At 39.8% G+C, this 12,914-nt stretch overlaps 1 protein-coding gene across 2 annotated transcripts; it reads right to left on the bottom strand.

Annotated features, from left to right (window-relative positions):
- Positions 1 to 507: 507 nt before the first annotated feature.
- LOC131234949 (arginine-specific demethylase JMJ20) lies at positions 508 to 12,217 on the bottom strand. Of its 2 annotated transcripts, XM_058231960.1 has the most exons (9): positions 11,939 to 12,215; positions 9,394 to 9,564; positions 6,460 to 6,622; positions 6,096 to 6,213; positions 5,394 to 5,463; positions 5,231 to 5,311; positions 3,887 to 3,943; positions 3,692 to 3,803; positions 508 to 2,053 (listed from the first exon to the last, which is right to left on the bottom strand). In XM_058231960.1, exons 1-9 carry the CDS (start codon positions 12,146 to 12,148, stop codon positions 1,536 to 1,538), a joined length of 1,500 nt encoding a protein of 499 aa, XP_058087943.1. In that variant the 5' UTR covers positions 12,149 to 12,215; the 3' UTR covers positions 508 to 1,535. The 2 variants fall into 2 exon arrangements, with proteins under 2 accessions (XP_058087943.1, XP_058087944.1); XM_058231961.1 differs by lacking the exon at positions 9,394 to 9,564 and having other exon boundaries at positions 11,939 to 12,217.
- Positions 12,218 to 12,914: the final 697 nt, after the last annotated feature.

The raw sequence follows: 12,914 nt of genomic DNA, 5'->3' as shown, positions 1-12,914 counted from the left end.
AAAGAAACTCAAACTCAAATCGATATTTTTATCTCTCATGAAAATCATTGTTGGATAGTTATTGTTTTTTACTTTCTATCCTTTTGAATTCCATACAATTGTCAAGTTAAACAAGAATAAGCTCTAGATAGCGAGAATAATTATCATTAGAAAAGGAAGATAACATATCTTAGATACCAATCCATTTTGGTGCTACTTGGTGCATGTTGAAAACTGCATAGCATATGGCACATGTATCAAATGCACTACAGTCAACCTTTAGTTGCCAATGTATGCCACATTCAACCTTCAAGAACCCCACATTCAAACCTAATAAAAAAAAATGCACATGACATGTAATAACATTCATTTTTAAGCACCCCCATGTGCTATGTGTGCCATCATCAACCTTGAAATGTACAATGTGGGTGGGTCCCAAAATTTAGACATGCTTCCTCAAAATCTTAGCAATGAATTTTTAGGTTGCTTGCGTTGGAGACCTTCCAATGCAGCTACAACATGGACGCATGATAAATATCAATTTATTCGTTGGAACCTTTGTTTATACATGCCTACCATATGGACACCAGAATATTAGAAATTTTTCAGTAATAATCCACCACCAAAACTCAGGTGGGGCACACCATGTGAATTTAGAGGTTCCAGTCATCATAATACATTGTTCCCATGAAGCTGCCCATGGGAGCTTTGGATCGTCGAGCTGTTATCAAGATGGGACCCACAGAGCTCGGCTGTTGCACGCACTTCCTACAAGTGTTGTAGAGGATTCCAAACTGATATTTGGGGCATGATATGTTCATAGTGGGCCCCATCAAGTCAATCATCTGGATCGAGGGGCCATGGTCCCTACTGATGATAAGGTAAAAAAGGGACCTGAGGGCTGAAGATACTACACAAGAAACTGCAAAATATCAATCTTATGGACAACACTTACCAACCATGCCAACATGGACTTGAAATTCTCGGAATCTAAACAAACATGGGATCTGTGTAGCTTCCCGCCTGCCGTTGTTAGGTTCTGTGATTTCAAGAAGGATTGCAGAAAGGAATCCTTCATTTACACCCGCCTTGTTGGCCACACCGTCGCCCTTTTCTTTCTACTTTAATACAACACTACAAAGTTGCATTCCTTTATCACTAAAAGTAGAAATGAAACAGTGCTACTAACAATCAGCTTTGGTGTAGACATTGATTTCTTTCGCATTGATTGCCTACCGTGTCCCATGCTCTATTTCCTCTACATACCTCTTCAACTAGCGATCTCCAAGATTCTCCTGCACTGGTGGTTTATGGCTTGAATGGGACTCTTCTCTTGTAGTAGACAGTGTTGTTCATAGCAACAAGATGCACGCCAATGTTCCTTGTTTGCCACCGCTCATCAAACCATGGATTGCCAGAGCATTTCTCGAAAAATCTATCATTTGCCATTATGGTAATCGAGCTGTGGCCTCACTTGGCTTCAAAAGGTCTTCATATCTCTCCAGAGCAGTGACCCTGAATTTTGGAAGCTTTTCATAAAATGAAATATAGTTCTGTTATAGGACAGTTGGAGATTCAAGATCGTTCAATTCGTATGACAAACTTAAATTCCAATCGCTACCCATGCAACTGAGATTTGTAGCTGCTTGCTCGATGATTCTGATCAGGTCTTCTGGACCGGCTACCTCAAAACCAATAGACTCTACAAACCCCAAGTGCAAAAAATCAGCTCTGGCAAGGAGAGATGTATTGTTCGTTCCAGAACATTGTTTCTGTTGCTCATCTATCGACCCGTATGTTCTGTTCAGTGCCATGCACAGCTCAATGAACTCAGGCTCCTGCAAGATTTTTCTAATGTCGGAAATGGCACTTTGCTTTACACCAGCAAATGCTTCGACAGATTTCATTTTTGTGGCTACCTTATGTATAGATATCAGGTTAGAAATTAGATTATGTGCTCTGTTGGGTGAAACCCATATGGGATTTTCATCAGTCTTGACGTGATGGTAAAGTAGGGACAAATTGGCGAAGGAAAACCGCGTGATGAAGATGAAGAAATCGAAGAAGTTCATGCCTGCAAGAAAGACAATAGAATTCCATCAACCATCAGCTTAAAGAAAACAATTAAGTAAGAATATTCACTTTCGTGGATATAAAAAATGTTCGATTGAGAAACTTGCTCGGTCCAACAAACTATGCTTGTTCATCCACCTTTTGGTGGTCCCAAAATTAATGTGGTTGCTAAGATCGACAGGAGATGCCCCAGGACATCTCCCTTGGCTCTGATTGTCCACTTCCATATCGCTATCTGGATGGGTAGGATCATCTGTAGGAATGGAAATGGGCCAGATATGGCTTGGCCTTGGGCTTGGCCTTGGGCTGGTATTTGAGGCCCAAGGCCCTACCCTAGCATGGGCCCAGCAGTGCAAGCCCAAGACCGAGCCTGAAAAAATGGTTGTGCCCAGGCCTGACGCAATCCGGCCAGGCCCGAAAATTGCTAAGATCTTTATTTCTTGCTTGAATGCTCCAAATCTTTCCATTGATCAAGTAGACAAAACATGCACAAAAAGCCATTTTATAGGAATGAAATCAACTGTATGCAAGATGGATGGATTGCCTAACTAAGGATTGGAATGGCATATTCGAGGTACGTGACAAGTGCGTATAAGCTGGGGTGGGCTGAAATGACTTGAGCCTAAGCCTGACCCAACAATTAATAGGGTTATGTGTTGGAGGCCCATAATGCAAACCCCAAAAGGGGATGCAAATAAATCAAAGAAAAGAAGAAAGATTATGGGAAAGAACCCAACAATCCCCTAACTGAATGCTAGAGACCACAATAAACCCTCTCTCCAGATCTTCTACCAAATTGAATCTTCTTCTCTTCTTCTTCTCTCTTTTTTTTTTTTGGTTAAATTGAAGAAAGGAATCTGAAAACTGAATTTTTATTCCATAATCATAATAATAATCCCTTACATTTTTGTAGCATAGCCTTATATAGAATTAAACCAAGTAGAGAAATCCTAATAACAAAAAAAGACCAAACTGCCCCTAAATCCTGTCACTATCATATGGGCCTTTGCGAAAAGGCCATAACTCACTCAAACGAAGTCAAAATTGTATGATCTTGGGCTCATTTAAAAACCAACTCAATGGGCTATCAAACGGGACCAATTTTGTGTCATTCAGACATCGTTTGATGCCCTAAAAGTAGCCCACCAAGAAAGTGACAAAAATATATAAGAGAATTTGTTAACTAAATCATGACTCTATCTCGCCCTAAAGACAAATTAAATAAATAAACCCTATGAAATTGATGGCCATACAATTGATCCCATGCGCCCCACAGTGCAAGCTGGCCATTGATCCCATCCAATTGATCATTAAATGTTGATTTCATCCAGATCATCAATCAAGACAATTTGAACAGTTGGATTAGGCAAATCTTAGATCAACCAACTTATGTGGCCATTTGGTTGCATAAGCCCAAGCCTAGCCCAAAGCTAGGTTGGGTTCATTGGGTCAGGTGGGTACCCCGCCCATTGCCACCCTTATTCATATAGTAGGGGAATATCGAGCCCATCCCATGATGGGGCTCACAAAGTGAATGAATTAGATCAGCAAATGGCAGGGCTCACCATACCATTGTTGGATTGAACGGAAAGTCACCATTTCTTTTGACGAAGCATCCTACATGCCCTAATAGTTTTACCTGTGTTAGCTGCAAGATTGCGCTGACAAAGGCCTTCAAAATCATCACAAATATCTCGAATGTCCTCTATGTACTCTTTTGCCTCATTGTAATCTTTCAAGAGCAAGTTCCACTGAAATTGGGCAATGTTAACATGACATAAGATTTAACTGAAGATGGAATGATTTAATTAAAAAATCACTTGGTTTTACTCACCACCCAAGAAAGATTAAAGGCATTGAACCAGTTGTGGTTTATGGATATTGTGTCTTCCTGAAAGAGATAAAATGAAACTCTTGTATTAGCACGACAAGACAATGCCATGCGTACAACCCAACCAAAATAATGGGCAGTATTGGCATTTTGACCCCTGGTTATTGAGATCAAACAGTCTATAATTCAAATTCCAGAATTCTACTATAATCCCATGTGCCTAAAAGTTGATTCAGCTCTTACAAGTTACAACAGATTGGATTGATCTGGATGCTATGTTAGTTCCCAACTGTGTAGAAATGCGATGGACGTGATGCACTCAGATTTTGATTTGAAAATTTAGAATATAGTTAATTTGGTCCTACCTTCTTTCTCATATTTTTATCAGTTGTATTTAAAACATTTAAAATACTATCGCTAGTGTCCAATTTTACAATTTGATTCAATTCATCTTTTTTACTATTTCACCATCTGATTCAATTTTCAAATAATTGTTTAGAATAATTGGGCCATCTTCCAACAACAGAATGAAGGGAAGGAAAGAAATAGTTTGAATCTATGCTACCAGAATGCACGTACAGGTATCAAATAGGTAGGGGTGCATTTTGGGTTTGGGTAAACTCTAACCCAACTTACCCAACCCGAGTTCAAGTCCGATTGGAGTTGTCAAGGTCCTCGGGTTGGGTTAGGGTTGGAAAACTCCAAAATAACTTCAGGTTAGGATGGGTTTCGAATAATCACATGTATCGGGGGTCAGGTTGGGTTGGTTTAGGGTTGAGTATAGAGAAACTCGGATTGGGAATCTCGGGTTAGGTTGGGTCCTTTTGAGGTAGCATCAGGCTTGGGTTGACCCTCAACCCACCCGACCCGACTCGCCTGAGTTGCACACCTACATGTACAATGATCATGTTTGAGGATATTCAAAATTCGAATAATCAGGACAGAGGTGTGGTGAGGATTAACAATTGCTCATAGTTACAATCATGTTAAAATGCTTCCCTAACAACATCACAAGTTGAACTTTGTTTCCCAATTGGCACATACTTGAAATCTTAAACCATTGATAACTCTTGAATTCGCATCCCAGAAAATCTAGATTTTGATGCTTGGAAAAGGTGGGGGCTCCCTTACCCTTATCCAAGTATCCAAATATCCAACTTAGGTACTCCATTTTTTTAAGGATCCAAGAATCATAGTGGTGGATCACCAATTCACCATCATGGTTATTCTACAAAATTACAGCAAGGATAATGGTACCTGACCAGTTCCTATAAATAATAAAGGAAGAAAGATCTACAATGCACTAATTCAGAAGGTAAACAAGTATTTGAAGGCTTAGAAGAATACCAAGTTTAGAACTTGATGATACCATCCACTCGGCACAAAAATAATCTCATTTTGCTCTTGTGTACACTCCAACCAAACAGTCTGCACATGTTATGTGCAGTTAGTACAGAGTAGAAAGAGGACAGAACAAGGAACGGCACAAAGAGAAATAGGGGTGCCTTACTTTCTTAAAGCCTGGAAACTGTGCTTCTGAAACTTCGCCGAAAATATCATAGACAGTACTTTTCATGTTCCTGCATGAATTATAAGAGAAGTGGGTCAAAGGGGGACAGGAAATCTGTGATTCCCTAATCAAACAATCATCAGATCATCTTTTCTTAAATTGCATTGTCTCTAAGGGGTCCACGTGGTGTGCATTCCAAAATTTCTGATGTTTCCAAGCATTATCAGAACTTAGCAGGAAGTATTCTGGAGGGTGTGTTTGGATGCACTATTGAACTGGGTCACAAGGATTAGTTTAATCAAAAGACAAAATGACCGAATTGTAATGAGTCTAATGACTTCACCAGCTATTTGAATGAGGAAGCAGCTCTTAGACAGCAGTTACGGCCCTTTTCTTTACAATGAAGCTAACGTAATTGCAATTTGGATTTTTGGAGCCAAGTTCATCAATATAAATATGTGATTATACTTTGGTCCTTTCCAATTTATTGAACTAATTTTTGCAATCCGATATGATAGTGCATCCAAACACACCTATTAGATGCTCATATAGTGCAACATGCCCTCACAGTTTCACATGCAAAACTTGTCACTCATACAGTCATGATCACAATTCTTTAAGCTAGACTTGCAAGATCATAGAATTTCTCAAGCCCTTGATGCATTCTCAATTGCTAACTCATGCTAGAGCACGTTCACCTACTGATCAAACAAAAGGTGACATTGTGAAGGCGGTAACAAATGCCATTTTTTCTTGCCACACACGTTTGCAGACCAGCTATATGACCTAAAAACATCAGCATGAAGAGGAGTCCAAGTACCTATAAAATAACACATACAGGGACTTTAGTTGCCTATGAATGGTTATCCAATTGAAACAACAAAGAGCAAATCAACATCTCCATATCAAGTGATAAGTTGCATAGGCTTAATGATGCAGCAGTGGTGAACCCACTTAGCATGGTTATATTGATGTTGTGTTAAGTGGGCCCACCTGTAAGTGCCACATCACTGAAGAAGATACCGAGGGATTGACACATCAGAGACCCAACGTTCTACACACATACCTTTTGGTCCCATGTAAACAAAACGGTAGTCGGAGCAATTTATTTCATTTTTATCGTGACACACGTCTCCATCCATATGCATAGGATGACTATCGAGATACAGATTGAGCCAATCGTCAACAAAAAACAGTGGGGTTGTGTATGCCGCATATTCTGGGTATTCCTGAGAACCACATTAAGGAAGATAGCAAACAACTCAGCCGACAAGCCTCTTAACTATCTACTTTAAGAGTCCAGCAGACTACGAAGAATCCATCTTATTTATAGGTCTGCAAACACAACTAATGAGCAGAAGTTAGAAGGAATCATAATGTGTTATAATATTGCCTATCAGCAATCATCATACGAAAGTTAGCTCCCAGCTTTGATGCATAAGAGCAGCTGGTAAACTAACATCATAGTTTTTCACCAAGGCGTGCCTTTCTACTGTTGACCTAAGAGCTGAACTAGGTACCTTGCGCACTGAGAGCCACATGGGTGGAATTTTAATGAGATCCACCCCGTCCACCAGGTACATTGTGTCGTGTTCACCCTGGCACTGAAAATTCATGACCATCCATAACTCAGGTAGCCCACAACCTAGGAAAATGTTGGGATGAGCCACCCAAGATTAGTTTTGTGTAGGGTCCACCCTTAATTCCATCCAATCCATTCATCTGATGTGGGGGTGAGTGGTTGGTTTTTCCACCTTTGTTACCTCCGGTGGCTAACCTCAGGTTTGCCAGAAACAAAGACTGTGTCATCTGAAACCGCCCCCATCCTGAGGCTAGGCGCTGGGAGGTTAAGCTTCACTTACACCTGACCATCAAGTGGCTTGCCCGAGGTACAAGATTTCCTTCACCTTGACCGTCCACTTAGCAAGCCATTTAAGGCAGCTAGAGAAGTACTTCCATTCATCTGATGTGCCTCATCAGGATGAAAGAATTTCCCAAAAATCACAGTATTCCAAAACTCAGCTGAGTCATACCACGTGAATTTAGAGGTTTTTAAATATAATTTTATGGGGTGGCCCACCTGAGTGTTGAATCAGCGTGATTTTTGGAACCAAGGCTAAACAAGGGGTGAGGTGAAAAACCTGATGAACCAGGTGGATTTCATGCACGTTAAGTCGCTTCCCCCATTTTAGACAAAGTGACCCTGGTAGGTACCTACGTGAGGAATGCAAGAGTTTTCCTTAGCCCAAGGCCTATGAGCTAAGGACCTACTCCATGAAGTATTGATGATAAAATAGAGCAGATTCCTTCAAAATGTGGTAATGGAACGGGTATGCAATATGCGACTTCCTCCAATATGAGGTACACTAGGGATAGGATCATGTGGGTCGCCCCAGTTCATACACTGCAATACAATTTTATAACCAAATCAATACTGTAATTTATACTTGAAACAATGAAAGTTATTATTATAGATGCTGCATGCATATTACTATATTATAGACATGCTTTCATAAATCAAAGTATAGACATATCTATTTATAAATATAAATTTACATAACAACTTAATCAGAAGTATGCTATGGAACCATAATTTCAGTAAGCATAGCAATCAGGATCGTGAATGACCCATAATATGGATCTCATCATTCATAACAGAAACATGTGAGGGGTTGATGATTTAGGTAAACTATGATCCGGTCCCTTGATCATCCACTATTCCTGCATAGCATCTTCTACATAACTTCGCACAAACAGGTGGTATTAGAACTCAACATGACAAATGGTATTCTACATAACACATGTTATTCTACATAACTGTGATACTCAGATCCCTTAATCATCCACTTTCTACTACATGACACCCTGTATTAGAGTGTATCTGTTCTTAATCTTCTTCTAGAATTCAAGTAGTATTCTACACAAGTAACAGCACACACACCAATATGACTGCTGCCACATGAAATTGAACAATACTCTTAAGATTTTGGACAAACGGTGGTAACTTTTATAAGATTCCCAAAATCCTTTAACTCACAACAACAATCTACAAGCATGTTGGTTTTACTTTATTGATATGCTGCTAGCTTCTTCTTTTTTTAATGATGATGAAAGGGTTACTACCAGCATATTGTTAACAACAGATATTCTGTTGTAAAATAAATTTGTCAGTCAGACATGCAAGTCAACACAACAATCAGGATATCTTAATTACTTTTCCATGTTATACAATTTAAATACTATGTAGATATACTTATATTCATAGTGTTTTGAAGAATTTTTACAGCCTGTTTGCATTGCATGAACCAAATGAATTCAAATTCTTGATGATTTCTGAAAAGAGATACTGCGAGTCAACTTTCTTTCTGGAAAAAAAAAGGCCCCTTTTTCCAATGGTTTTTGTTTTGGCCTGGAACAGAAACAAAAGCTTCCAAAACAAAAGCTGACACTCTTCCCTACAATGGATAATAAAAATAATAATAATAACAATAACCTGATAAGGAGCCCATAGTCCCCACTGTCATGTGCTACCAACAACTTAAATGACTTTTTGGGGATTAAGCAATGGAAACAGCCCAAGAATGTTATGATATATTTACAGTCTACCTGCCTGTGTTGAGTTGCACCACTGGCACTGGCATTTTTATAAATAGTCCATTATTTTTATAGATGTGTGGTCCACACAGAGTTGAAAATGAACTTATTTTTGGCTAATTCATCTGTCAGGTGGGGCCCACCTGATGAATGGCTCAGATGTCCCACACCCATTCCAGGTTTGAAAACTTGGATGCATGTACAGGGGCATATGGGCTAGCAAAGGTCAGGGTTTTTTTTCTAATTATAATACAGAAGAGGCACATGGTTAGCATAAAAATCATCAGAATCCAAACTCACTAATGTAAGAAATACCATATTAGAACAACAAAGGTTGTGAATGGCAATATATTAAAAGATAAAGAGAAACTTAAAATGAGAAAACATCCACCTATTTCCAACTCACCTTGACAAAATGCCAATCCTTCAAATATAGCAAGGTGTGATCATTATCCTTATGACTTGAATCATTACTGCATTTTGCAGTAGAAAGCTGGAGCCAGTAGTTGATGAATTCTGATACAGACATTTCAAGTCTCTTCTGATCTGTGAAATCTCTTCTAGCACAGTCCGCAACCTACAGGTGACAAGATGACTAGAGGAACTAAGGAACAAGTGGGCTGCAGCCAAGGAACAAGTGGGACGCAGCTAAGAGAGCACATCATTAAGATTGAATAATCACAATCCACATACGCAAACAATCAGGTCCACTTAAAATGTCTTGCCACTTGAAAATGTGTCAGACAGGTCACTCGAGTGCTCCCTGATTTGCAAATGAGATGATAACTGCATGTAGCTGTTATCACCCCATTTATAAATAGGGCCAAAAAATGTAAATTGCAGTAGCTTGACGAAGTGTTCATCCGAGTTTTGGCAGATGGGACAAACTAGTCCTCTCCATAAAATGCGGGTGTGTGGATTTTGGTGCATTTGCAATCTGCATTTTGAGGGTCATTTAGACCAACAATTCAAGTAGTGGTTTTGGCGTGCAATTCGGCAGAGGACCGAAACCAGTATGACTCACACACATTGGTCTGTTTTGGTCCTGTATCGGTATGGTGACTCGTTCTGTTTCGGACTGAAACCGATACAACTCGGATGATATCAAGTTATATTGGACAATATTTAAAACTGTTATTTAGCTGGATCCTTGATCTTTCTCCCATTCCCTGACCCAGACGCTTCTTGTGGATGCATATTCCACAGGAGTTTCTATGCAAAGATTGTCAACAGCTAGGGACTGAATCATGCAGAAGCGTGGAAAATTGTGAGAATAATTTGATGAGTACAGTGAAATGGCTCCAAAACAATGGCAGCTGATTGACTACTCTGTCATACCCTCCAAACTAGAGACAGAGGGAGACTCTACACATGGGATTTATAGATTTAGAAAAAAGTATACAAAAGATTATCTAGGGAGGTTATGTGGTGAGGATGAGGAAAGGGATCCAAGGAAGATATGTTGATATAATTCAGGACATACGAAAATGTTGTTTTAAGAGGAAGAAGAACTTGTGCAGAGGCATGTGAGTCCCCAACATAACGTGTCTTCAATTATTCATCGGGATTGGCATTAAGCCCTTGCCATTTTGTACTTATCATAGACTAATCAACTGTATCTGGGATGAAGCCCCTTGGTGTATGTCATTTGCAATTGACTCAGTGTTGGTTGGCAAGACGAGAGAAGTGGCTAATGCTGAATTGGATATTTGAAGGAGTGTTCCAAGAGCCTAGAGGCTTAAAATTTAGCAAAAAACGAGAGACTATTTGGAGTGGGACTTTAGTATGAATAGTTATAGAGGCAAGGGATTAGTTAAAATTGATGGTTGAGAGATTCCTCAAAGCTATATGCTTTGTTGCCTTGGGTCTATGAGTAGGATACTCAACACTACGCTTTCCACATGTACTCAGGTTTCCAGTTCTAACAGGTGGGACCCAGTTTTTGGAGAGCCAGAACTTTGATCAGGCCATAAAATTCCCATCAAAATGATTTTCATACATGAATCAGCACAGTACATGTGGCAAGCTCTTTGCATTGAACCAATGTGACCATTCAGTTTTAACCATTTGTTTGCAAGGTATCAATTAAATGGTTAGATCTACCGATGAGGGGCTTGAATTTTTGTGGTTACTGCTGCTTAAGATGGACCCAGATATGTTAGAGATGGGTGTGTCCAAGATCACGGTCAATGCGCACACACGTGGCAAGGCTCCCACTTTTACCACAGGAGAGTGCACTCACATGACATAAATGTCATTAAACGAAAACTGAAAACTCACTCTTTTTACGTAATACGTAGTATAGATTATTAAATATCTGAGTCAAGTTGGGTAGAGTCTTAAAGTCGACCCAACCTGGCGGAGCATTGAGTCCAATTGAGGTTTGGGTTTTCGAACTATGGTTAGTAGTAAATTTATATAAACAATGATCTCTAATACATAATTACCATCAACTAGAATGAAATGAACTCATTTTAAGTGGCACCCAAACAGGCCCTAAGATTCAGAAGGAAAAACCATAACTATTGCAACAACAACAACAATCGAACTACGGTTTGTAGTAAATTTATATAACCTATGATCTCTAATACATAATTATCATCAACCAAATGAGATGGAGTTTTAAGTGACACCCACACAGGCCCTAAAATTTTGAAAAGGAAAAAACATAACTATTGCAGCAACAACAACAACAACAAAAGACTTTACTGAAGAAACCCAAATAACCAATAGAACACAACACTATGAAAATGGCACAAAACTGTACTATTCCAATACCTAAAATGAAAAATGATTGGATGCAAATCAATCAGGTTGGGTGGAGATATCAATTTTCCTATCTAAAACATTGAAATTGCAATCCAGACTTATATAATCATCTCAGCAATGAATTGCAATATTTGATTCCTACAAAAGAAGGTGAGATTTTCAAAAGTTGGAATGGGAAGTACCTGAACTTTGGATTTCCCAAAATGGGTAGAGAAGAAAGACAGATTGGGGGCCCCATTTTCTGTGGTCCAGTCATTGGAGGCCATCCAACCGTTCATTAGCCCTGTTATCACAATAGGCTGATTCTTCTGAAGATATCTGTCCACGAATTCATGGTAGCGCAGCTCTCTGCCGTTGATTCTCTCTACCTTCCCTCCAATGTTCAGGCCCATCTCTCGCTGAAAAATGAAAATGGAGAGTCGCAATCTCGAGTGGAGAAGAACATACGCGGCCTGATTTCGCATAATACGAGGGTTTTTAATTATGACGAGTGAGGCCATAATTCTGTAATCCAGACCACTCGTTCGTTGCCTCCCACCGTAGATGGGCCACTTCCAAATTATCTAATGGATAGGACAAGATTAAATTTTTGTATTTGTTGGATGAAAATGGACGGTTGAGAAGAGAAGGGGAATGATCGCATGCCTTCCGCGGTATGGTAATCACCATATGTTCCAGCTGTGTGTGGCCACCTATCATGTCTACGCGTAATCCAAACCATGAATATGGTAATCCGACTCATTTCAACGTACAAACTCAGGATCGTCCTGATCCAAAACTCTGGTGGGGCACCCCGCAAAGAGAAATCTACAATCAAGAGTAAAAATCACGGATTCCGGTGGTGTGGCCCACTTGAGTTTCTGAATATCATATGTTTTAGCATATCTCTTCATCCTGGTTGGGTGCATGTGATTAATGGGTTGGATGGAATGTGAACAACATCACGGACCCCACATTCAATGGGCTGGTTGGTGGGGCTTCACCCTCCCAATGTCCCTTCATGGTTCCCTTTGGTGTGACCCACCTGAGTTATGGTTGGATTTGTGGCATGGGCCTAACACGCTGGGGAGCATCTAATGGATGATTTGGGAAGTGGGCCCACAGATCTTGAACAGTGCATCAATCCCCGGAGAGATATACAGTAACCGTCCAAATTCA

The sequence above is a fragment of the Magnolia sinica genome, chromosome 19 (genome assembly GCF_029962835.1).
Source record: "Magnolia sinica isolate HGM2019 chromosome 19, MsV1, whole genome shotgun sequence".
NCBI classification, from domain to species: Eukaryota; Viridiplantae; Streptophyta; class Magnoliopsida; order Magnoliales; family Magnoliaceae; genus Magnolia; species Magnolia sinica.
This window is presented reverse-complemented; position numbering and strand designations above follow the sequence as displayed.

Bases quoted from the DNA above. Each gene is read 5' to 3' on its own strand.
- LOC131234949 (XM_058231960.1), bottom strand. From the start codon at position 12,148: ATGGGCCTGAACATTGGAGGGAAGGTAGAGAGAATCAACGGCAGAGAG. The intron at 6,214-6,459 runs GTATGTGTGTAG...GTTATTTTATAG, and splicing joins TGTTTACATGGGACCAAAAG to GTACTTGGACTCCTCTTCAT. The intron at 5,464-6,095 runs GTAGGTGAACGT...TAATTCATGCAG, and splicing joins TGTCACCTTTTGTTTGATCA to GAACATGAAAAGTACTGTCT.